Genomic DNA, 23,685 nt, shown 5'->3' on the forward strand with positions numbered 1-23,685 from the left:
CCTTTACATCACTCTGAATGTGAATGCATACTTGTAGATATAATTTCTGGAGTTAATTCAAAACTTTGGCACAATAGATTTATTCAAGAAAAACTAAGCAAATGTCCTTGCAGGATTTAGTGCATGTTGAGTATATTTTAATCCGCTGAAGAGCGAAGAGCAGCACAGGAAAAGAAATACCAGGGATTTTGATTAAAGCGTGCACATGATGAGAAAAAGGTGGTGGGTCGGTGGAGGGGAAGAGACAGGGCACCGGTGCAGTTTGTTTTTAGGGTACAACCACTTTGTAAGGGCTCCCGGGGATGTTGTCGTCACCCCATTTGACGATGACGGTGTAGCTGCCCTTGTCCTTGACGGTGTAGGTGACGTTATAGAGCTTGTTGCCCATGTGCTTGACATACACCTCCTCGCAAGGAGTATGGGGTCCATGCACGCCAACCATCAGCATGTTGGAACCTGGACAAGAAGTAAGAGGAGGATTTAATGATCGTGGTGTACAAAAGTTGCACAGGTGTGTGTGTGTGTGTGTGTGTGTGTGTGTGTGTGTGTGTGTGTGTGTGTGCGTTGTCTTAAAGCTGCACTAATCAAAATGTTGATGCAACCAATGGATGAAATGATTATGTATAATGTAAGAGGGTGTCTCCTTTAGCTCTTTGTTTTGGTTTAAAGGCCCGCAACTTTAATGTTTTGTTTACTCTCACTCATTAACATCAGTTGCAGCATCAGCAGGCAGCTATTTTCAGTAAAAAATAAAATCATTTTGTAATGTGTCTGAAATAATGTGTCTGAAATGTATGCTACTTGCCCAGCACCAAACATCAAACAGGCAACTAGTTCCTGAACATAGTTGAGTACGGAGATGCTAAAGAGCCAGATATTTCCCTTAGGAGTCGATGGAGACCAAAGCTAACTAAAAGGAGAGTAAATACTATATTTTACTTTTGTCTTTATCTGGGTGATCATCTCACCTGCTTTGCTGCAGTCAACTGTAAAATTGTTTTTCTGTCCGACCACAGCCTTGGACAGCCCTGTTCCATGACAAACCACCATGCTGGCATCAGATGTCAGTTTTGTTGAGGTGGTGGAAGAGGAGGAGCTGGAACTGTAGGCACCGCCCACTTTGGAGGTTTTGGTAACTGTTTCGACCAAGACTGAGGAAGTCTCGTGGAGGCTGTGTCCCCCTGACAGCCGAGCTCCTGTAGGAGAGACAGAGAGTGAGAGAGAGAGAGAGAGAGAGAGAGAGTGAGAGGTTATCTAATGTCATCATGACAGTCCAGACATTACATTATACACTCAGTATTGACAAATATATGATGGAAGCAAAGATGCTGCTGCTCGTGGGGAGAATTTCCCTCCACAGACTAATGCTGGACTAATGCCTGAGCTCAAGTAGCAACAGTTCAGTAGGAAGTTCTTCTCAGTCTTGAAAGTATTAGTCACATTAATGAATAAATAAAGGAATCTGTATGCACCAAGTAGTGACAGGATAATATCTGTGTAGTGACAGAGAAAGACAGCCTTTATGTAAAATGTACACTAAGCAGTATGAACAGATGAACACACTTTTTTTTCAGAGGAACATTTGTTTCATAATCGAGACACTTGTCATGTGAGATCCACAGATCAGATGGGAGAGGGACTGTCAAGCAGACCTGTGATTTTAGCTTTGAAAGGACTGCCCACTATGTGCTGTGGCCCTCCGTATTTAATGGTGATGAGATAGTTGCCGGGTGCCATGGGGGTGTAGGTGATCTTGTAGCCTTCAGGACACTCCCGACAGTCCATCTTGACCTTGGATGGTCCATCGATGTTGACCGATAGTGTGGCAGAGCCTGCGTTACAGGTGTTGACCACAAACTCTGAGGGTGCGCCTGGAAAAAAGACGGCAATGCAAAGAAAGATGAAGAGACTGCTCAAACAGTGCACATGATATTAAATTAAAAAATAAAAATCACAAGAAAACTATGCTGAAACAAAGCAAATGTGGTATATATTTGAATTACTGGTGGTTATATCTACCTGTGGTTCCTCCCTGCAGTCCAGGACCATGCGCTGTCACCATGCCTGGGTCTCCAACCAGCCCTGGGTCTCCCACTCGCACATTAAAGGGACTTCCGGGAATGTGGCATCCGTTGAACTTGACATCTATGGAGTGAACTCCATTCTCCCGTGGAATGAAGCGGATTGTACTCTTGTCTGAACATGATACACAAAACAAGTGGATATATTACTTCTAAATGATGCTTAAAGATAATAAAACAAGCTGAATTATCCATCTGCTGAAGTCTACTTTGTACTACAAAGTGAGGTTTGTGTGTACCACTGTCAAGCTCAGTGACATAGCATTCCTCAGAAGAGCCGGCAGGGGTGTGGATTTTGGCGTCAACCACACCTCGAGCCCCATTGCGCTGCAACATGAAGGATGCCTCTTGGTTTACCTTCAAGTCCTTCTCCTACAAAAGACAGGGAAGAATATGATCAGAATACAGTATATATATTTGCGTGCATGTGTGTGTGCCTGCACATCGAGGGACACAAAGTGTGTGACTCATCACGCCTGAACGAGAATAGATTGAGCATTTGAGTGTGAGAGGCAGAAAAGGTCAGAGTTTACAGCGAGGCCGGCGTTTAGTGTTTTTGCCCTACAGGCGGACTAGCGGTCCTACCAGGCATAAGAGGTAGTGTGACATTCTAAATGTTGGTCTGATATCGCACTTCACCTGGCTTCTAGTGGTACGAAAGCACTCTGAAGTGGCATTTCAGTCAACTAAAAATATACGTTTTTAGCATTGTTGGCAATTGTTATGGAAACTGTTAAAGCAAATAAAACAACATGTTGTGAAGTGAGGAAAGCAATATTGTAAGCTTTCACAGGAATCTTTAAAGTAGTCTTTATCTTCCGCTCACTGTTTTCTTGCTCAGACAGAAACACAATCACATAGACTTGCTGACTGCCCACATATAGCACAGCTTGTGTTGCCCCACATTAGCAAAGGACAGTTAATCCAGCCCTTAATCACTGGCCAGCATCACAGAATTATATTTGCATTTGATACTGCTCCAACACTGGCATTCAATTACACTTCAAGGGCAAAGTGCTATTAGACAGAAATATCTACTGCCACTCAATCATTATGTTACACGCAATCTGTTATTCAACCTGGATATTTTGTCACTGTGCATGTGTTGTGTCTGTGAGTGTTTCATGCAACAAATTAATGTGGCTGCTTTTGTCAACTCTGTGTGTGTGTATGTGTGTGTGATCTTACCTGAAGGCTTGTGAGAGTGAGCCTGCGGGCCTCGTCTGACAGTGTAGCGATCGGAACGATGAACGGGCTGTCAGGGATTTGCTCGTTGTTGAACTTGATTGACACCTCGTAGTCACCTGGGGAAGCAGACCAGTTATTTTCTTTCACCACCAAATGAACTGAAGGAAGTATGAAGGAATTACTGAAACATTTAGCAGTTTAGAGATAAAAAAAAAAAACATCTACACCTGTGGGCAAAAAAAGTTGTACCTGGTTCTTTCACTATGTAGGAGACACCGCAGGAACCATCCTTTCTGTCCTCAAAGGAGATTTCAGCCTTGCTGGGGCCCTCTACAGCGATGGACAGACCGCCAGCACCTGCCTCTCTGGTCCAGATACTAAATTCAGCTAAAGAGGATAAAATCAAGTTTCACCTTAAGTATCAACATTTCATGAACATTTTGGAATCATGTCCTGAATAAAAAGACATGATAATAATAAAAAAAAAACAGTTATTCCTACTGAGAGCATGTCCACGTCCACAGAGTTAACTTACAAGGTGCTCCAGCCACGCCTCTTTCCAGGCCTGGTCCTCCTGCACGGACCTTGTGTGCTCCTCCCTCCCCCATGGGCCCCACAGTAAACTGGAAGGGGCTACCAGGGACGTGTTGGCCTCTATACTTGACGTTGACCGTGTGGGGTCCCATTTCACTTGGGATAAAGCGCACGCTGTAGGTGCTGCTCCCTCCATCCACTATGTCAGCATCCACTGTTTTCCCACTAGGGCTGGTCACCTGAGCCGTCATGGCCTGAGAGCCACTCTCTACTGGATGAGGCAGAGCAGCACAGAAGACGAGTTTAGACATTTGCACAGGACAGATATTCTTAGTTGAAAAATACAAAGAATACATGTTTTCACATTTTAAAAAATGGAGAAAAATGGTGGATTCTCACCCTCAGGTCTGGCAGTGATGCCAGCAAAGCTGCTGAGGCTCTCTCTGCCCAGAAAGTCTCCAAAAACGTCTCTGAACGGGCTTCCTCCTCCGCCCAACTGGGTGCTCTCCTCCACTCGTACCTCCCTCTTGGTCTCTCCACCACGGGTTTTGCTGATCTCAGTACGCTCAGTGCGGGTGTAGGTGTGGCTGCTGCGGGTGAATGTCCTGGTCAGCCTCTCCTGAGCTGAAACCATCTGGAACCAGTTTCCTACAGCGAGGAGAAAGAAGTGAGAATATGATTGTAAGCGCATTTATTTTAAGATTGGTTGACTGCTGTCCTCTAACCACTGTACTCACCTGGGATCTTGAGGTTAAGGCCACATGTGCTGCCCACTGAGGCAATAGAAGACGCCTGTCTCTTTCTAGTAATACTCTCCTTCATCCTTCCTTCTCCGGTCACCTTTACTGTGAAAGGACTTCCTGGAGGGCATAAACACATATACAGTGAACAAAATAAGATTTATTTTATTTTAAGATGTCAAATGTTTTTGTTAACGAATTCCTGCTGACTCGATTGTTTTGTTACTTAATGACGATTCAAAATTACACCTGCTTGGGAGACAGAGACAATTTGGCTAGCCGGCTCCACTGCAACCAAGAAAATGATAGCTCAATGCTTGCTCCCCCCTCACTGGCTTTGTATGAAACAGTGGTTGGCGTATTTTCTAGACAGAGTTATTCTTGAGCGCTCTACAGCAAGGATTAACAAGGCCAAATCACCAACTATAGACCTATGGAAAAGCGCAGCAGCACAAATATCAGACCTAATGACCTCAGCGCCACAAGAAATATAGGAGAGTGTCTAGGCAAGGTGTTTGTTTATTTGTTCTGTTTTCCTCGAGACCACAGAAGGTGGGGGGTGGGAGAGGGTTTTTGTTCTTGTTCAATTTGTGTTTCACTGTTCTGTATGTTTAATGTAAAATATTCTAACCTGGGATGTGTTTTTCAGCAAACTTGATGTTAACAGTGTAACTTCCAGGTTCTGTTGGACAGTAGGTGACTCTGCACGTCCCATCTTCCACATCTTCACAGTTAATATCCACTTTGCTCGGACCCTCAATTGACAATGCTAGACCTCCATAACCTAAAGGAAGATGAAAAGTAGAAGATAAGTTGAAAAAGTATGTGTTGCCTTTGTGTTTTTTACGACCATGTTTGCTATAAAGGTGAAACACACCTTCTCTAAATCTTACCTGCGTTCCTTGTATCCACAAAGAATTCAGCCATTTCTAAGGTGTGTGCCTCCACCAGGCCTTTACCAAAAGCCTTCACTCTGCTGGCCTCGCCAATCTCTGACTGGCCAACCATGATTTTAAAAGGGCTGTTGGCCACGTGTGCCGCATTTTTCCTCACGCTCACTTCATGCTCGCCGACCTCCTTAGGGGTGAAAGAAATACCTGTGAACATAAAAAAGGCAGAGAGGGAAAAAAATCAAGACAAAAAAAGAAAGAAATCCAAATACATTTGTCTTATCCATGTTATACTCTTCATTTTATTTTGGGTATCTGGTAATCTCACCGAGGTGTCTGTTGGGCAGTCTCTTGAGCAGGCAGGGCTCCTCGTTGCCTGATGGTGCTCTGATACTGGCAGTCAGAGAGCTCAGATCAGTCTCTGTGATCTTCAGGGACACGTCAGCCGCTGTTCCAACATTCAGCTGTGATGTCCTGGTTATGGCGTCATCCCCTTGACATAAAAAAGGTGGTTTAGATGTTTGTCAACCCCTAAAACCTAACCTAAACCTTAACCGAAAACCTGTTTTAATGAACACATCCACTATAAATATACAGTCCAAAAAAAAAGGGTTGAATGGGAGAAATGACTGATTTCCTCACCAGTGATCTTAGCAGTAAAGGGACTGCCAGGAATGTGCTTGTTGTCAAACTTGACAATGATGTTGTAGTCTCCAGGAGCTGTAGGCAGGTAGGACACAGTGCAGGTACCGTCTTTGTTGTCCTTACAGGTGATCTCGGCCTTAGAGGGTCCCTCCACTGCCAGTGACAGACCACCTGAGAGGGAGAAAAAAAAATCTTACTTTTCTGCGGTGTATTAAGGGTTAATTGTATTACTATTAATAGCAAATATTACTGCTTAAGTAAGGTGGGGAACTGGGGAAGTAATGTATAGTACCTTCTCCTGCATTCTTGGTGACCACAGTGAAAGTGGCAGCCTTGTTGACCATGCCGTAACTCAGACCTGGACCATAAGCAGTCACCACTCCACTGTTTACAGCATCCACAAAGAACTGCAGAGGGCTACCTACAGTATAAGGGATATACTCATTGGCAAACAGCAATGACACTAGGAACTGTGAATAGTATCTATTGCATTTAACTTAAACTAACAAAAACAAGAGAGCAAAAAATCCTTGAATAAATCAAGGTTATTTTTTAAGTTGACAATCGCTTCCCATCCTTCTAATGCGGTGTGTTTCTGACCTGGAATGTGGTTGCAGTCATATTTGATGTCCATCTCATGCAGACCTCTCTCTGTGGGCTGGTACTTTATTGTGATGGTGCCATCCTTATTGTCAGTGATATGCGGGCGGGCAGTCTTGCCTGAAGGCATCCGCACCTCACCTAGAAATGACAACAGTGTGTTGAAATGTCAGTGACCTAAAAAGGAAGTGTGTGTGTGTGTGTGTGTGTGTGTGTGTGTGTGTGTGTGTGTGTGTGTGTGTGTGTGTGTGTGTGTGTGTGTGTGTGTGCGTGTGCGGGCAGAATTTTCTGTGTGTTTGTCACACCTGTGATTTCTCCTTGTTGTGGCGTGAAGGGGACAAGGAAGTTAACAGGACGGAAGAGAGGATCCACAGTATCGCGGGGAACAACTGGCTCATTTGTGGCCTGTCAATACAGAAAGAAGAGAAATTGTTGGTTTCATACACCTACATGTCAGAACAGAACAGCACTTCAGCAGCTGGTTAAATACTCCTTTACTCACCACCACATGGAAGGGGCTCTTAGGAATGTTCTGTCCCCCAAAGCGGATGGTAATAACATATTTTCCAGGTTCAGGGGCTGTGTAGTAAATGTCAAAGGTCCCATCCCGATTTTCCACCACATCCATATCCAGCTCCATCCCTTGTGGGGTCTGCACCTTACAGGTCACCTTGCCTTTCCCAGCAGCCTTGGCATCCACTGTGATAACTGTATCCTCGGAGGTCTGCAGCTTCTGAAGACTTGCTGTTAGGGACAGAGAGGGAATAAGGATAAATGGAAAGAAGTGCTACATAAATACATGGATTCTAGGATTTTCTTGCAATGTGTCACAGAAATAAAAACAAAGCCTCTGTTACTCACACACGCCATGTCCTCCAATAGAAACTGGAAAGAAAAATTTTCAGATTTTGAATATAAATATATAAATGCTACGACTATAATATATTAGTTTTATTTATTATGTATTCACAGTGGTTTTCTTACCTGTGAGGAGACATTTGCTGGCGTCTCCTGTGGGCAGGGACTGGATGCGGTATGGGGAGTAAGGAATCTCATCTCCTCCATATTTAATGGTGATAGTGTAAGGGCCTGTAGAGTCAGGTACATAGGAGACAGTGTAGGTGCCGTCCCTGTTGTCCTGGATGGTTGCATTCTTTGGCTTGCCCTCTGGGTCCTGTCAATTGACAATATTAAGTTATTTTAAATGGTGACTTATGGTTAAAAACGTATTGTGTGAAAGTTAGTTGAACCCACCAGAATCTGCACAGTGAGCAGTCCCTCCCCAGCATCACGAGCATCAATGGTGAACTCAACTGGCAGGCTTGCAGACACACCTTTCGTGTCTAAACCAGGGCCACTGGCGCGTACCTTACTGGCATCATGCCCAGGCTGAGACATTACCTTGAATGGACTGTGGAAGAAGTAACAGACATCTCGCTGAACTACACTTTTCTTTTTAAATCCAGCCAGACAGAGCTGAACTTTAATTAAGACATATCTGCACATACTGCCTGGCTTGGCGTTTTTACTAAACTCGTACTGCACCTGTGTGGGACTTCCTGATCTGCATATTTGACAGCTACAGTGTAAGGGCCATCCTGGGCTGGGGTGTAGTGAACTGTGTGGGTGCCATCGCCGTTGTTCTTCACACCAACTGGCTCTACGGTACCTGGCAATAAGACATTATAGAAATAATCATATACTTTCCCTCATTTATCAGCTTAGAGTAGGCAAGAGGTTTTCATAGTCTAACAGCATGTCCTTACCTGTTGGGCCATAGAGTTTGACATCCAATGGGGCCTGTCCAGCTTGGGTACAGTCTGCTGTGAAAGTCTGAGGAACATGGGCTCTCACTCCAGTGCCCAGACCTGGACCTGAGCACTTCACCTTGCTGGGGTCCACAGGGTCCTTCACTGGTACACGGAACGGACTACCAGGGATTGGGTGACCTCCATAGTTGATGTTGACGTCATAGTCTCCAGTAGTGAAAGGGATGTACTCCACACTGCAGCTGCCATCTTTATTGTCCTTGCAGGATATTTTTGCCTCTGAGGCTCCCTCGATGGTTAGGCCCAGGCCTCCTGTACCAGCACCCCTGAGAGAAAAGCCAACGCTTTAATTTAATTGCACATGTTTGAGTTAAATTCCCACAAATGTTGCCTTTAAATGTGATCCAACAGTACCTGGTCTCCACAGTGAAGCAGTTGGGCTTGTTGGTAATCCCTCCCTCCAGACCTGGTCCATAGGCACGGACCCGGGTCGGATCACATCCCTCCACCACAGATACTCTAAAGGGACTCTTGGGCACCGGCGCATCGTCATACTGCACCTCAATCAGATGCATTCCTGCGCACAAAGAGACTCATCAGTTCAATGTCTGATGTCATACCTCTCTGGCTGAATGTTCTCAAAGCAAGCAAATACGTTCTGTTATTTCCGCTTGCTTTTAATTATGAGCCAAACTAATTCCCTTTTAGGGAAATAAACATCTGTTTATTTATAAAAGGCTCCATCTAGAGTGCAGACATTCTGGTGAACGTACAAGTCATTACATCTGTTCCCTATTCATTATTCTGTTACAACATTTTTCTGACAGAGCCCTCTCAGTAGACCTATATGCCAGATTCCCAGCAGCAATGCTATGATATTAGAGCATGTCTGGTAGTGGAGGAGTGCTATGTGATCTCTTTGCTTTGTGTTATAGGTCTCTATTAATATCCCCTGTCATTCCCCTGCTGTATAACTGTGTGCAGGCAGCCTTCAGCACACATACCTGCCTGGTTAAGAGCTTATGTTCCAGAGCACACTATTTATAAAACAGAGCCTCCCTGCTCTCTGCCCCTCACATCATTGCTCCACTGCATCATCCTGTATTTATACCCCTCTCTTTCCTGTTCTTTCTGTTCCCACTCTTCTGCTTTATTCCCAAATGGCACCCAATACAAGCACCTGTTAGTGATTTCTCCGTCTATATGCTCTCTTTTTACATAGACTGCTTATGTAAAATCCCCTATCTATCTGCAGCAGGTTAGGTTTCTTAATGTTACAGATTTGACATAGATCTTACTTCCATTATTGTTGTTCCGTGCCTCTCCACCTTATGATCCTTTAATTACATGAATTAATACACTTAAATGAAACAAAGTAATATTTTTCTCCTACCATCCTCAAATGCTGTGTACTCCACTCTGTAGGTGCCGTCTCCCTTGTCAGTGACGTAGGTGTCTGTGTTGGTGCCGGAGGGGCTGATAATGTGAACCTTCACATGATTTCCTCCAACCTTGTTGAGGGCACGAGCATCAACAATGAAGTGGGTTGTTACTTCTCTGAGGACCCCTAGAATCAGAAAAGCCCTTCAGGTGATTTGTTGCCAAGTGGGCCCAGTCATTTTAAGACTTGACATTATAAATATGATATATAATATATATATGTATATATATATATATATATATATATATATATATATATATATATATATATATATATATATACTTCGATATTTACACATATTTATATATATTTAACAGCAGAGGCAGATATAAGTAACACATTTTAACTTAATTTAAAAAAGTACATACTCAGACTGCAACTAACAATTCAATAGAGCCCAAGGTGACATCTCCTAATAGCTTGTGTTTTCAGAACCACAGTCCAAAAGCAAAATTGGAATTATAATGACATATGACAGAGAAAAACAACCTGCATATGTTGGCCATTTTGCTTGATAAATTATTTTAATTGCCTTTCTAACAATTAACTTATCATTTAATCGACTAATTCTTTATGCCTAGGTTTGTTAAAACCTAACATGAAGTGAAAATTAACTTTAATCTTAGGTTCTTAGTATCTTTACCTCTGGGCTCCACTCCTGGCCCATAGACATGCACCCCGCTGGTGTCCACAGAGGGCTCGACCTGCAGGACTTTGGGAAACTGGGGAATCATCTGGCCGCCATACTTGATCGTGATGGTGTGCGTGCCGTGGAAGGGTGGGATGTATGTCACAGAGAAGGTCCCCTCTGCTGTTTTCTGGATGTGTACTTCAGCTTTAGTCCCGGTCTCTGACACAATCTCAATGGTGAGCTCAGCGTCGCCTGCCCGGGTGCAGTCCACAGTGAAAGTCGCCGGTTCGCCTGCCTTGGCCTTCTCCAGGCCTGGCCCGCTGGCCGTCACCTTGCTGGGGTCTAAGGCTGAGCGCACTGCAGCTTTGAAGGGAGAGCCGGGGATGTGCTGTTCAGCAAACAAGATATTGATGGCATACTCCCCAGGCTCAGTGGGAAGATAAAACACTGAGCATGTGCCGTCACCATTGTCTTGGCACTCAATCTTCGCCTCGCAGGGACCCTCCACGGTCAGGCCCAGCCCACCTGCACCAGCTCCCTTTGTGTCAATAGTGAATGGAGCTGGTTTACCCACAATGCCTCCCTTCAGGCCTGGGCCAAAGGCTCGCACCTGTGATACAACATTCAGGTCAGTTTTCTGAGATGTGCTATACAAAACATCCAATATTTGTATGTTATGTTTCATGAGCCTCAAGTATGAACACAGTGTAGAACTACATGCAGCTTTCATGAACTTTTACCTTTGAAGGATCAGCAGGCATCACTGCTTCAACCCCAAAGGGGCTTCCCATCACCGGGTTGCCATCATAGCTGACATCAACCTTGTACTGCCCCTCCTCTGGGGGAATATACTTCACACCATGAGTGCCTTTGGCTTTGTCTGATTCCAACTTGCATGGGATTGGTCGGCCAGAGGGTGAGGTCATCTTCACACCCACGTTGCCCTGCCCACCAGCGCCCTTTGTGTTAACTGTGAACTCCTGATCCTTGCCAACCTCAACTTCTGCAAGAAAGATTGACATGAAACACTTAAAACCTTGCAATTCACTACTTTTACATGGTGTAAATGCAAGAGTATAGTATGTAGTGTTTGTAACTTACTGGTGTCTAATCCTTCCACTTTCACCTTTCCAATATCCAGAGCTGGTGCCACTGTAATGTGGAAGGGACTCTTGGGAATGGGATCTCCTCCATGACTGACTGAAATCACCATGTTACCCTGAAAAGACAAAAGATGATTTGAGGCGTCATTGTGAATAATCTCTCCATCCTGTTCTTCAAAAAAGGCCTACTGTACCTGTTGAAGAGCTGTGTACTTGACAGTGTAGGAGTAATCGTGGTTATCGATGATCTCAAAGTCACGAACCGCCTCTCCCGGACCTGATGCTGCAAAATGCACCTCAGGCTTGGCCTTGCCAGCTCCCTTTGTGTAGATGGTGAAGTGAGTTGGAGTGCCCACCTCCACTCCTGAAACACACACGTGTTTTGTCAGTGCTACCAATCCTAGTCAAATCAAATCATTTCTATAACATCAAAGTATTGTAGTCAGTGTTTTCTACAAATACAAATACCTACACATTTGGTGTCAGTGGGTCTCACCTGTCTTGTTAAGTCCGGGTCCCTCTGCTCTCACCTTACCGGCATCATGGGAAGGATCCACTTTGACTCTGAATGGACTGATGGGAATCTCCTGACAAAGCCAATCATAAAATAATCATAATAAATGACTCAAGACTAAATACATATCAAAAAAATATTCTACATAACTCACCAAATTCTCTTGCACTGGAAACTGTATTCTTACCTGGTCAGCAAACAGCACCATGATGGTATATCGGCCTGCACCGGGGGGAGTGTACTTGACAGTGAAGGTGTCATTGTCATTCTTGATGATGTCAAATTCGATGTCTGCCTCGGCAGGGCCAACCACCCCCGGGGCGCACTTGATTCCAATGCTGATGTCTCCTAATGGTGCATAGCAATGAGCACAGTTCAAGAAGGTCATTCAAAAATAGATGATCTGAATAAATAGAAGTAGTCGCTTCACTGCCTAGAGCTGTATTTTAACTACATTTCAAATAACTTACCTCAACTTTGTCAGCTAAGATGCAAATCTTTACTTATTCTGTTCATTCTGTGGCCTTTATATTTTTCAACATCCACATGACGTAGCACTAAATTCATTAAGAGTCAACTAAACTCAGAAATGTTTTTGTAAACACCCACACCATCTTCCTCGTACATGCTCACCTTGACCAGCCTCCCCACAGTCCACTGTGAAGTATGTTGGCTCGTTAGCTTTGAGCCCCGTCTTCTCCACTCCAGGCCCATAGACCTTGACTTTGTCTGGATGACAACCCTCTCCAACCAGCACCTAATGAATTCAAAGTGTACTTAAGGCAAAAGCAGTTGGTTCAAGTACAACTGCTGCAGTCCTCCTACTTTGTGCATATTTGATTTGAATATCATTATATTAAATTGACTGAATATTAAGTGTATACGTGTGTGTGTGTGTGTGTGTGTGTGTGTGTGTGTGTGTGTGTGTGTGTGTGTGTGTGTGTGTGCGTGTGTGCGTGCATGCGTGCGTGCATGCGTGCGTGTGTGTGTGTGTGTGTAGATCGTCATGTGTCTTACCCTGAAGGGGCTGTTGGGAACGTTGACGTCCCCCCAGGTGATGATGATGGTGTGTTTAATGGACTTGACAGGGGTGTACACACACAGAAATGTGCCGTCTCCCTTGTCAGTGATCTTGATTTTAATGGTGCAGCCTTCAGCATCCTTAATGGATACAAAAGCTGCATGTCAGCTCTGGTCTGTACATGCAATATAAATAACGTTTTCCTATAAATAATACGATGAAGGTTGCTCTCCGTACCTGTGCGTAGATCTTGAGGTGACCCTTCCCAGCCATGCGGGCATCAATGGTGAATTCAGTTGGTTTGTTCACAATGACTCCAGTTGGCTGCAGGCCTGGACCATATGCTTTCACCTGCAACATTTTGTTGTTTTAATGTATTTTTTTTAGAATATGATCAGGTCACAATGGCAACCTGCTTCATACTTATTTTATTGTGTATAATTCAGTGAGTGGGAATTACCTTCTCAGGGAAGACGTCATTGGCTGCAGGAAGGATGTGGGCCATGAAGGGGCTGTCCTTGATGTCCTCGTCATCACAAATGACGTGGACAGCATAGTCACCGGCCTCAGTGGGCCAATAGCGCACATCACAGGAGCCATCGCCCTTATCGTCACACTCAATTTTAGCCTGTGATGGGCCTTCGATGGAGAAGCCTAAACATCCAAAGAATTAAAACATTTAGACTAGATTTTTTAAACATCCACTTTTCTTCTACAAGAGCTCATATTACTCAAGACTCACCGAGAGTTCCAACTTCAGTGCCGATGGCCTCTACAACAAAGTCAGCAGATTTTCCAACCATGCCAGTCTTCAGACCAGGACCCCAGGCCCTGACCTTCTGAAAACCTGCCTCCTCACCCACCTCCACTTCGAAGGGGCTGCGGCACACAAGATTACACAATATTACCAGGTGTCAATGTGAATGTGCATTGTTAACGAAGAGCTAAAGGCAGCAATAGGACCCTACCTGCGTGGGATGGGCTGGCCTCCCCAGGTAATGCTGACTGTGTATTTACCGGGCTTAAGGGGGTAATATTCACATTCATACACACCGTTTCCTGCATCTCGCACTTTCACTTGCTCCTCTGCTCCAGCTGAGGATGAATAAAACAGTCAATATGGATTTTTATCAAGTCAATGTCAAAGAGATATTTTATGAATTTTGATTAGCATACGCCTATGTGAATGCTACCCTTCAGACAAAAAATAAAAAACAAATTGTGAATGTGAATTATTCTAAAAAAGTACGTGAGGAGGAGTGATGCAGAGAAGAAAGAGCTGTCTGACTCACTTGGTCCTTTGACTAACACACTCAACGATCCACTGCCAGCTCCCTTGGTGAAAACCTTGAAGTCTGCAACCTCCTTTACTCTCACACCTTTAGGCTGAAGGCCTCTGCCTGTTGCTCTGCAGGCATTTGGGTTCATTGCTGAAAGAATAAAAACCAAGAAGAAGAAAATGTGAAAGAGAGAAATCTTTAGCAAAGCAAACGGCAACTGAGAGTAGCCAGCAGTTGACAGCAATGTTAGTAGCAAAGACAGTAAAATATCCAATTCAAGTGGAATTCCTTAAAGCTTGACTGACAGAACCTGCAAATGAGAATGATGCTTTTTGCAGTACATATAACACAAAGTGCAGAATGTTGAAAAGGACATTGACGAGAGCATCGAGGAAGCATCTGACAACATTTCAGTCAGTCGCTACAAAATGTTGACTGCAGGCTTAAATCGAAAACTGGCTGATGCAAATTTAGAAGTGATAAAAACAAACATGTCAACAGCACAAGCAAAAACATTTAACAGAGAAGAACAAAGTAGACAGAAATGCAAAGTGGGACAATCTGTAAACTATTTGTACAACATTGCATCTCATCTTTCTCTGCACATAACGAAACCATCAAGCTGCAGGACGCAAGAAGATGGAGCAGGCGACCACGCAGGCACGCCATTAAGCCGCTGCACCCTAATCTTAGAGAAAGCACAGAAGGGCATCTGCAGGGCGCCGCACAGGTAAAGGTTTGGGGGGATCTGGCTGAGCAATGGGCACAGGCTCCTCCCAGCAAACCATACTAACTTGGGCGGCCAGGTTTTTTGGGGGGTACCCTATTTCCAGCCTTCGCTCCAGGAGGGGTGCACACTGACTGAGGGACTATCTGCAGTGGAGCCCCCATGGGAGGAGCAACGGGTAGAGCTAGAAATGACAGATAGGAAGGGTTATGGTCTATACTCAGTGGCTGTTCCCAGGGAAAATAAAGATGACTGTAGATGTGATGGACAGATCACCCTGACACTAACAGCATGATAAGAAATCTAATTAGTCTGACAATAATTTACAACACAGACAGATGGCTCACCCTCTGCGACATTGACAGTGAAAGGGCTCCTTGGGATCTCCTGGCCTGCAAACAGTATGTGTATGGTGTGAGGCCCTTCCAGCATGGGACGGTAAGTGCAACGGAAAACACTGTCACCCTTATTCTCCAGGATGAGCTCCACTGTGTCCTTTTTGCCCTGAGGATCGACAATTACCACACTGACGTCGCCATTACCAGCACCTGAGTGTGACAGGAAAATGATCAGTCATCACAGGTCAAAGTACATGCTGTAGCTTTAGTCTGAGAAAATCACAGTAATTATTTTGACTTTGTTTGAAAACGCTGCAAGCCTGTCATCAGATCACCTGTTGTCCACATGTGTACATGTCAGTATGTAAAGTGGTTGAATTTTCCATACTAACCAGCTGTGTAGATGTCAAAGTAGGTGGGTTTGTTAGCCACATTGCCTGTAGGATCCAGACCTGGTCCCCTGGCATGGACTTTGCTGGGGTCACCTATATCCTTCGCTACATTCACTGTGTAGGGGCTCTTGTCAATGTCCTGACCGGCAAACAGCACTTTCACCTATAGAGATATAAGCAAGACAAAGGTAAAACATCTTTAAATAGAGTGGTCTGTCCGTGTTGTGCTGAGTGACGTGTTGACCTAATGTACATCAGAAAGAAAATTGGTCATACCTTGTGAACACCCTCAACTTTGGGAACATAGGTGACAGTGTAGGATCTGTTTTTGTCCTTGTTGGGTTTAACCTTAGCCTGGAGAATAAGACGACAAAGTACAAGAGGGTTAGATTAAAGATTAGATGCTACACTTTGCAAAACTTTGAAATGTAGCAGGATTATCAGAGGTGGCTAGCAGGCTGTATGCTAAAATCCCTTGTTGATCAGGTAAAACTCGCCTCCTCTTTGTGTCCCTCAGGATCCTCCACATAGACTAGGACCTCACCACTGCCAGCTTCCAGAGTTTCCACAGTGAACATAGCTGGTTGCAGCACCTTGTTGCCGTGAGGCTCAATACCTGTAATGTAAATGCAGAGACACAGGGTGTGGTGATATATTCTGCAAGGATTGGGGCAATGTAGTCTATATCCTTGACGTTACGCTTCCAGGATTGCTCCGGTGCCGATGTAAATTCTGCCGGATGCATGTATTTTCTATTTCCTTCCTCTTTCTTTATGCTGGAATTTAAAATTCGGTGGATTAATGAGGACTATTTTTTACTTCTCCTCAGATCTCTGCAGGGTAAATTGAGACAGCTAACTAGACTACCTGTCTAATCTGACTTTTCTCTCGCACATCTATTTTGCAGTGGCTCTGTACGGAGCTTAGCGCCACCCATGACGATTCTGATTGGTTTAAAGAAATGCCATTAAACCAGAGCACATCCCCGAATGCTATGTGGAGTAGCCAGACCCTCCTTCAGCGCGCTTTGGAGGAGGGTCTGGCAAAGCGAGACTAGGAGCAATGTAACATTCTTAGCAACAGGCAACATATTTATACAATTCATTTGAACTGTTGTGAACTTTGCAGGTGTCCATGGCTACTGTTGGGCTACCCACCAGGTCCATAGGCTTTGGCCTTGTTTGGAAAAAGCTGTTTGGGCCTGAGAGGAGCTCCGGGCTTCAGTTTTGCCTTGGGGAACTGAGACAGGTAGGTCATCACCGAGTGCTCATCCACATCTGGGTCCACAATCTCCTCAGGGGCAATCACCTAGAGCAGAGACAGCCAGCACAGTAGAGGTTAATAATGTGTGTTGCGTTTTAATTGAAAAGACAGCAACATCCTGCAACAACCATGACTATAAAACACCATATCCTAATTTATGTTTATATTGACAGTATTATCATTTGTAAGAGGGGTATGATTCACTATTTATACAACTTTCACTTATTAAGCATAGTGCAATGGGATTTAACAAGGATCATATCCCCCACCTCTGACTTCTATCTCCCTCTGGCACTTGTTTGCCTGTCTATCACACATCACACCGTGGCACAAAGCCATGCTTCACGCTGGTTATATTTAACCCCAGGACAGCAGGGTTAAGGATAGTTGCCCTCAATAAGCCAGCCAGGGGGATTTATCCTGAGCCAGACCATTCACACATCTCCTTAACACCACCACGTTGTACTCAAGCCCCCAGGCCTGCAGAGCCATGACATACACCCACCGGCTATCTCACCAATGCTAAGCCTCATGGAGAACAGCTAACCCCGTGCCTTAGACAAACAAGTAAACAACCTGCATAGAGCACATGACAACACGGAGACTCATAGTCTTACTCTGTTCATATTGTTATTCTGATGAGCACAGGCATATTTACATCTCTGTTTCAGGGGCTGGCTCGGAAGGTTTTCAGAAATCTCACACCTCCACAAATTCACAAATCTACTAAATAAAACTCCTACAGACTCACTTACTGAGTGAGAGCGACAATAAAGTAAAAGGAAATATTAAAAGTGAGATGGGTAATAAATATTTCATGAGACCCTCCAGCATGATCTCCCTGGAAAAACACTGGGCTCCACACAGTACTGCCTTTTTCAGTTCAGTGTTGCCTCACAGGTCCATAGACACATATGGTGAGGCATGTTTTTATAGGCAATTGTGTTTTGATGCTTGCTTTAAATTGCTTGGAAATAATTGGTGATTGCTAAATGTCTATCCACTGAGAATAAACTATGTTGCTGATCAGAAAACAGAAAAGGCACCATATGTTTATCTTGTTGTATTGCCCTGTGATATAAACCCCACCCATCTGACACCAAGTTGACCTAAGCAAACTAAAAAGCACTTTGTGACCGACATCTATCATGCATCTTACCTGAGGTACACCCAACCAGTCGTCTGCCTGTTGCATGGCTTCTTTGGCATTCTGCACAGGCTGGTTTGGGTCCCACTCAGCCCAATCAGGACACAAACCTAACAGAATGCAAACAGGACAATTAGATGTGTTACACTGCTGTTGCTATAATAAGGCCACTTGGGCTGTCACTACTATCTGCCTAACACCTCAAAGTACAACATTGCATGACCGTACCCACACTGCTCTGCTCCTGTGAATATGCGTGACAAAAAAATATATCTTTCGACTGTTCCAAAGCTAAAGACGCTCTCGCACTTTCACTGTGACTAAAGCTAGCCTCCTCCATGCTGCTAATGCCTAAATTGGATTAGTGTTGGTGATGGCCACTCACTCAAAAGGTCCATACAGGCACACCATAGAATACTATTATCCAATTATAGTAATATAGACAGAGGCCCACAGTATTAACAGGGTTGAGTTTACATGCATCTCAAGGGAGGAGTGTGCTAGACATGTGCTTGTATAAGAAAACACTGAATACACAAATAGAAATTGAAGATGCCTGCCGATAGAATGTTGATTTCTTCTTGGTCTGGCTAATTAACTTGTTTTGTACATTTGTATCTGATTTACAAGCAGAGCTTCTGTGTTTCAGAACAGAGTGAGTTTTGTCAGTTACCCTGCTGTTTGGTATTAGCTGATGAAATAACAGAACCTTGTATGGTCAGTGCTGCAGCAGTGTTTGAAAGATGCGTCTCTGCAGATCAATGGCTCACATAAACAGTTAAACACAGTGCTCTACACTCCTCTTGCTACTCTTCCACCTTTTGTTCTGTGAAGCACAGCTAAGAGAGGACTCTCTAATTTTCAGTGTTCAATGCAGTAGCCTGAACTGGCAGTGACTCAAACTGTGGCCTTGTGGTCCTTGGATCTGTGGCTTAGGCACCTCCCTGTGACAGATAACTCTGCATTTGATGCGGAGCCAAGCATCCCCCTTGACAGAAGAGGAGGAATGGTGCCCAAATTTGGGGGTGTTGTGTAGCAGCAAGGCTATAAACACTAAAGCTGGGCTTGGGCCTCAGGGCCCTAAACAGTGAGAGTGAAAGCTTCAGTTATGGTGGGACAGCTGGCAGGGACGTCCCCCGGCCATCAGCAACCCATCTACAGTACAACCTACCGACACTACCTGCTCTCAAGAGACAGATTACAATAGCGGACATCTAAATCTGAAATCTGTGTGCGTGTGTGTATGTATGTATGTGTATGTGTGTGTGTGTGTGTGTGTGTGTGTGTGTGTGTGTGTGTGTGTGTGTGTGTGTGTGTGTGTGTGTGTGTGTGTGTGCTTGTGTGTGTGTGTGCTGCAGAATGTATAGCAGATATATACCCCCCTTATTTCTAGATGAGGAGCAAAGAGAAGGTGATACTGTGTTAGATACACTGACTGACACATGCCTGACCCCAATTACTCCATAGTAACCATGGAAAACTGCTATATACAACAAGCCTTTTAACAGGAAGAGCACATATTCTGACTCAGCATTTACTCCGCCCAGCCTGTAGACTCAGCTGATGGCACTACACACTTCTTACCGGGGGCACAGTTGTCAACCAGAGCTCCCAAGGCTTTGCCATCCCGCCAGTCACGGTTGAAGTTGTTGATGGGCAGCTGGGGAACCTTGTTCTGTATCCAGCCCAACAGGCGCTGTTTGGGGGTCAGCTTCTTAGTCTCCTCGTCATCCTCGTCGTCCCACATGGGCATGGAGATAGAGTAGTGGAGGATGAGAGTCCAGATAAGACCCAGGATCAGCTTTAGATTCCCATCCACAATGGCTTTGCTATCTGCAGTTGGACAGTAGAGACAAAAGTGTTCATGAGGATTTATAACTTCCAAAAAGTTCACATAATGCACCATGTCTTACAGTATTTTTGGTGGTATACTATAACTGCATCTTCAAGCTGTATCTTCATTGTTGATTGTTTATGGGCCCTTCCAGGGAGATTTGTGCAATCTACTCTAGATGCTCTATTAATATAGAGGTCTACATTCTCTATATTGTTATCAAAATAGTCTTTCCTTGCTGTTCTGCAGAGTTGACCAGAAATATAAACAATGATGATTGACTGCTGAGGAGACAAGAATCTAATGCTCTGCACTGCTTCCCCCGAGCCCCTTTCTCTCAGACAGCTGTCTGGCTGAGGACCCCTGACAATCTGTCATCCAGTCACAATGGTACTCTGAGACACTGTGACAGCTGAGGATATGTGGAAGTGGATCCCTCTCTGCATAAACACCACTTGGATTTCAATTACGTCCCAAACTTGTAGCATGAGAGTGTGATAAATCAAATAGATGGAGATTAGATTCATTGACGGCAAGCACGCATCTTATTTTCTGAAGTTCTTTGAGTAAAAGTTTGTCAAATAAGCCATTTCAAATCCACCTTAATTAAAAAATTTGGCCATTGAAGCCAAAGAACCTCTGAGGAGCGCTTGACTTTAATGTTTCAACGACTAATCTTGGGTGATACACTCCACTTAATTCAGTAAGATTTTAATACCTAAGGCACTTTGATGCCAGTTGTTTGTCACAAGACTGTTTTATTGAGACTATTTATCTTTTCATAGATGAGTGCCTCCTATCAGAGGGTAATGTTTGATGTGACACCGTTTGACTGGCACAGGCAGGTGGCACGATGTGGCACAGCATGGTTTTGATCCTGCTGTGTCCGGATTTAAGAGCAACTGTGTGCTCAAAGAGACATCCATCAAATGGTATCTAGTTACACACTGTGACACATGTGCGACTAAGCCTGTGGTGATTTTTTTAGTGTCTCTGGGTCACTGTAATGAAACTGAGACATTATCTTACGAGGGCTGCATCGACCAACTGAAGCAGCATGGAGGGAGAGGGTGCTAGGAAGTAAAATGCCAGGACTTCTATTATCACGCCTTCTTTGTATCAAAACAGTCTGACCTGGTGAGGTCTGTACAGCTGGGACAATGGTGCCAGACACACACACACACACACACACTCACATATTAAGTCCTACACACTATGCTGGACACACACTCTGCTAACCTTGAAGTCATAGCTGTGATAGTGACCTTTGCCCTCCAATGATCACCTGAGATAGAGCTTGCTATTGAGACACACACACGCTGGCCTTCACAGTCCGCCGGCCAAAGCCTCAGCCATGCCGGGAATTTCACTCAAGTGTGTGGCAGGATCATTAGTCACCAAAACAGAAAAATACTCTGTCAAAGTTTTAATAACTTTTCCTCTGTATGAATTGTGGGTTTGCCTGTAGGTTTATAATTACAGTAAGCAATAACTATTTATCTTACAATATCAGTGCTTTTCATATTAGGCTACTAGTTTCTCCTCAGTTGTTAAATATTTCCAAGAGGTGGCATTCTGTTCACTCTGGTGGAGTGAATTACTCTTCTGGTGACTCTGTGGATGTGACACATATCCACAACAATTTATTTTAACTTCAGCTATCTGTACCACAGTCTGATCCCTAAATCCGAAGTTAATCCTCACCTCACAGGAGTTGCTGATGGCTCTGGACAGCAAATGGTGGTCAGCAAAGAGTCCCAGTGAATCGTTCTGACCCCTGACCTGACAGAGATGAGTGTGTGTGCCTGCTTGTGTGTAGAGGTGAGTGCGTGTGACTGCTGTCCACATGTAGAAATTGTGTCATTCTCATTAGCACAGGCCTAGTGAATTTCCAGCCCATAGTTTACCACATTACTGCAGCAGGAGTAAGCTTAAGCATTCTATGGAGCCACTAGCCCTTGGCCCTGAGACAAGTTAATAACCTCAGTGGCACCTCTGTAGTAACTTTCCAATAAGCTGTTGACCCCAGCTCAATGCAGCTTTCCAGAGGCATGTGAAACCCATGTCTCACTACTGGCTGACACCTGGGCTGATAACATGCTAATAGAGTAGCTACAGAATCTTTAAGATTAAAAGAGATGAAATGCTGTTACCATGGTTCAGCTTTCAAATCACAAGCACAGCATCTTAATGGGCACACTATTCCTGTCATCTTTTTTATAACTTGTTCTTACTATCTAATAATACCCCTGGCAACTTTTTATGTTTGCATTTTACCACTGTATTGTTTCCAGATGCCATTGAAGTTTAACTTACCTATTGAGACCAATTTGATATGCTCTCTGTCCAGGAACTCTAGTGCCACAGACACATTTTCCAGTTTCATCTGACGGAAGTTGGGTCTGGTGTGGTACTTTCTGTACATTTTCTTCTGGCTCAAAACTTCCAGGAGTGAAATTAGCTTCAGCCCATCCGTAAAATCCCTCTGCAGGTCGGTGACGGCCTTGTTGACGCACTTGAGGTGCTCGTTGCACCACCTGGTGAAGGTGTTCTGCTGGATCTTCTTCCATGGCGCGTCCTCGGCCAGGTCCTTCTCCGTGGCTGGCATCTCGTCGTCGTCCTCCTCTTCCCCAAAGTCGGTGGCCTGGTAATACTGTGGAGGCAGCTGCTCGTCGCTGTAGTTATTGCTCATCATGGTGGCTTTTTCCGTGTCCACTTTTATACCTCGGTGACACTTATGTGTTGAATTGTGCGCTTGGCAGCGCAGAAAACTTTAGCAGGTCGATGGCGGAGGAAAGTTCAAACTTGGGAGAGTTTGAAAAGCAGCTTAGAGATTTTTCGGATACTTGCGAAGAAACCACTTAATGTCAGGACAGTGATGGATTAAAATATCCGATTTACAATGTGCAAGGCAGCTGGTCGTCCTCTGTTTTTTTAATTGGCACCCTCTTGACAAGTCGTTCCTCTAATATGGCTACGGGAAGAATGTCGCTTCTTGAAAATGTAGTTTTGTGGCAGGTGAGCTGGAGCAGCACCGTCCAAGTTGACTCTGAGCGTATATAACTTGATTGTTGAGAGAGGAAAGAGTTGGGTATATAAAGGAGCCAGGGCCACGTCACTCACCCTCTGTGATCATAGTCTATTTGCTAATCCATAAGGGTAACGGGAGTCGGGGTCGGTTTACGGGGAGGATGGGGAGTGATTGGTCAGACCACAGGCAGCGGCATGCTCCTTATTTTTAGGCGCTCCTATTTGGGCGGCTGGGGGCTGGGGGCTGGGACTGGGCGATTGTTGCGAATGTGTGTCATGCTCAGGATCCAAGTGGCTGAACAATTGAGCTAAGAAAAGAAAGTGAGAAGTGTAGTGAGTCTCTCTATCTCAATAAGTTATCTTTTTACAAAGGATACTTGTCAGAAAGTTTGATTTTTTCACATTAAATTCACATTAAATCACTGAGGCCTTGGAGAGAAACATTTTAAAGGATGAGGTCAAAGATGAAGCAACTGCATTACGTGTGTTTCACAACTATCTGCCACCCCTGAGTGAA

General features: G+C 44.5%; 1 protein-coding gene across 6 annotated transcripts; it reads right to left on the reverse strand.

Moving 5' to 3' along the window:
- Nucleotides 1–268: 268 nt before the first annotated feature.
- On the reverse strand, nucleotides 269–22,833 carry LOC144521549 (filamin-C-like). 6 transcript variants are annotated; one of them, XM_078256099.1, is made up of 46 exons: nucleotides 22,455–22,833; nucleotides 19,889–20,137; nucleotides 18,317–18,414; nucleotides 17,052–17,202; nucleotides 16,392–16,510; nucleotides 16,171–16,248; nucleotides 15,895–16,057; nucleotides 15,512–15,712; nucleotides 14,450–14,587; nucleotides 14,126–14,252; nucleotides 13,900–14,036; nucleotides 13,618–13,811; nucleotides 13,395–13,508; nucleotides 13,154–13,297; nucleotides 12,770–12,893; nucleotides 12,324–12,484; nucleotides 12,119–12,209; nucleotides 11,817–11,986; nucleotides 11,621–11,738; nucleotides 11,260–11,522; nucleotides 10,532–11,129; nucleotides 9,841–10,014; nucleotides 8,862–9,024; nucleotides 8,445–8,773; nucleotides 8,224–8,347; nucleotides 7,933–8,089; nucleotides 7,663–7,852; nucleotides 7,536–7,563; nucleotides 7,181–7,418; nucleotides 6,984–7,083; nucleotides 6,679–6,819; nucleotides 6,371–6,499; nucleotides 6,076–6,249; nucleotides 5,762–5,926; nucleotides 5,437–5,640; nucleotides 5,175–5,327; nucleotides 4,541–4,663; nucleotides 4,203–4,451; nucleotides 3,805–4,074; nucleotides 3,519–3,656; nucleotides 3,270–3,385; nucleotides 2,321–2,453; nucleotides 2,020–2,196; nucleotides 1,653–1,871; nucleotides 969–1,196; nucleotides 269–456 (listed from the first exon to the last, which is right to left on the reverse strand). In XM_078256099.1, the coding sequence occupies exons 1-46, from the start codon at nucleotides 22,831–22,833 to the stop codon at nucleotides 269–271; spliced, it is 8,127 nt and encodes a 2,708-aa protein (XP_078112225.1). The 6 variants fall into 6 exon arrangements, with proteins under 6 accessions (XP_078112225.1, XP_078112223.1, XP_078112227.1 ...); XM_078256097.1 differs by having other exon boundaries at nucleotides 7,139–7,418; XM_078256101.1 differs by lacking the exons at nucleotides 4,203–4,451; nucleotides 7,536–7,563 and having other exon boundaries at nucleotides 3,805–4,071; nucleotides 7,181–7,408; nucleotides 7,649–7,852.
- Nucleotides 22,834–23,685: the final 852 nt, after the last annotated feature.

Source organism: Sander vitreus, chromosome 8, assembly GCF_031162955.1.
Source record: "Sander vitreus isolate 19-12246 chromosome 8, sanVit1, whole genome shotgun sequence".
In the NCBI taxonomy this organism is placed as follows: Eukaryota; Metazoa; Chordata; class Actinopteri; order Perciformes; family Percidae; genus Sander; species Sander vitreus.

Bases quoted from the DNA above. Each gene is read 5' to 3' on its own strand.
- LOC144521549 (XM_078256097.1), bottom strand. From the start codon at position 22,833: ATGATGAGCAATAACTACAGCGACGAGCAGCTGCCTCCACAGTATTAC. The intron at 11,739-11,816 runs GTACAGTAGGCC...TTGTCTTTTCAG, and splicing joins AGTACACAGCTCTTCAACAG to GGTAACATGGTGATTTCAGT. The intron at 11,130-11,259 runs GTAAAAGTTCAT...GTTGTATCACAG, and splicing joins TGCCTGCTGATCCTTCAAAG to GTGCGAGCCTTTGGCCCAGG.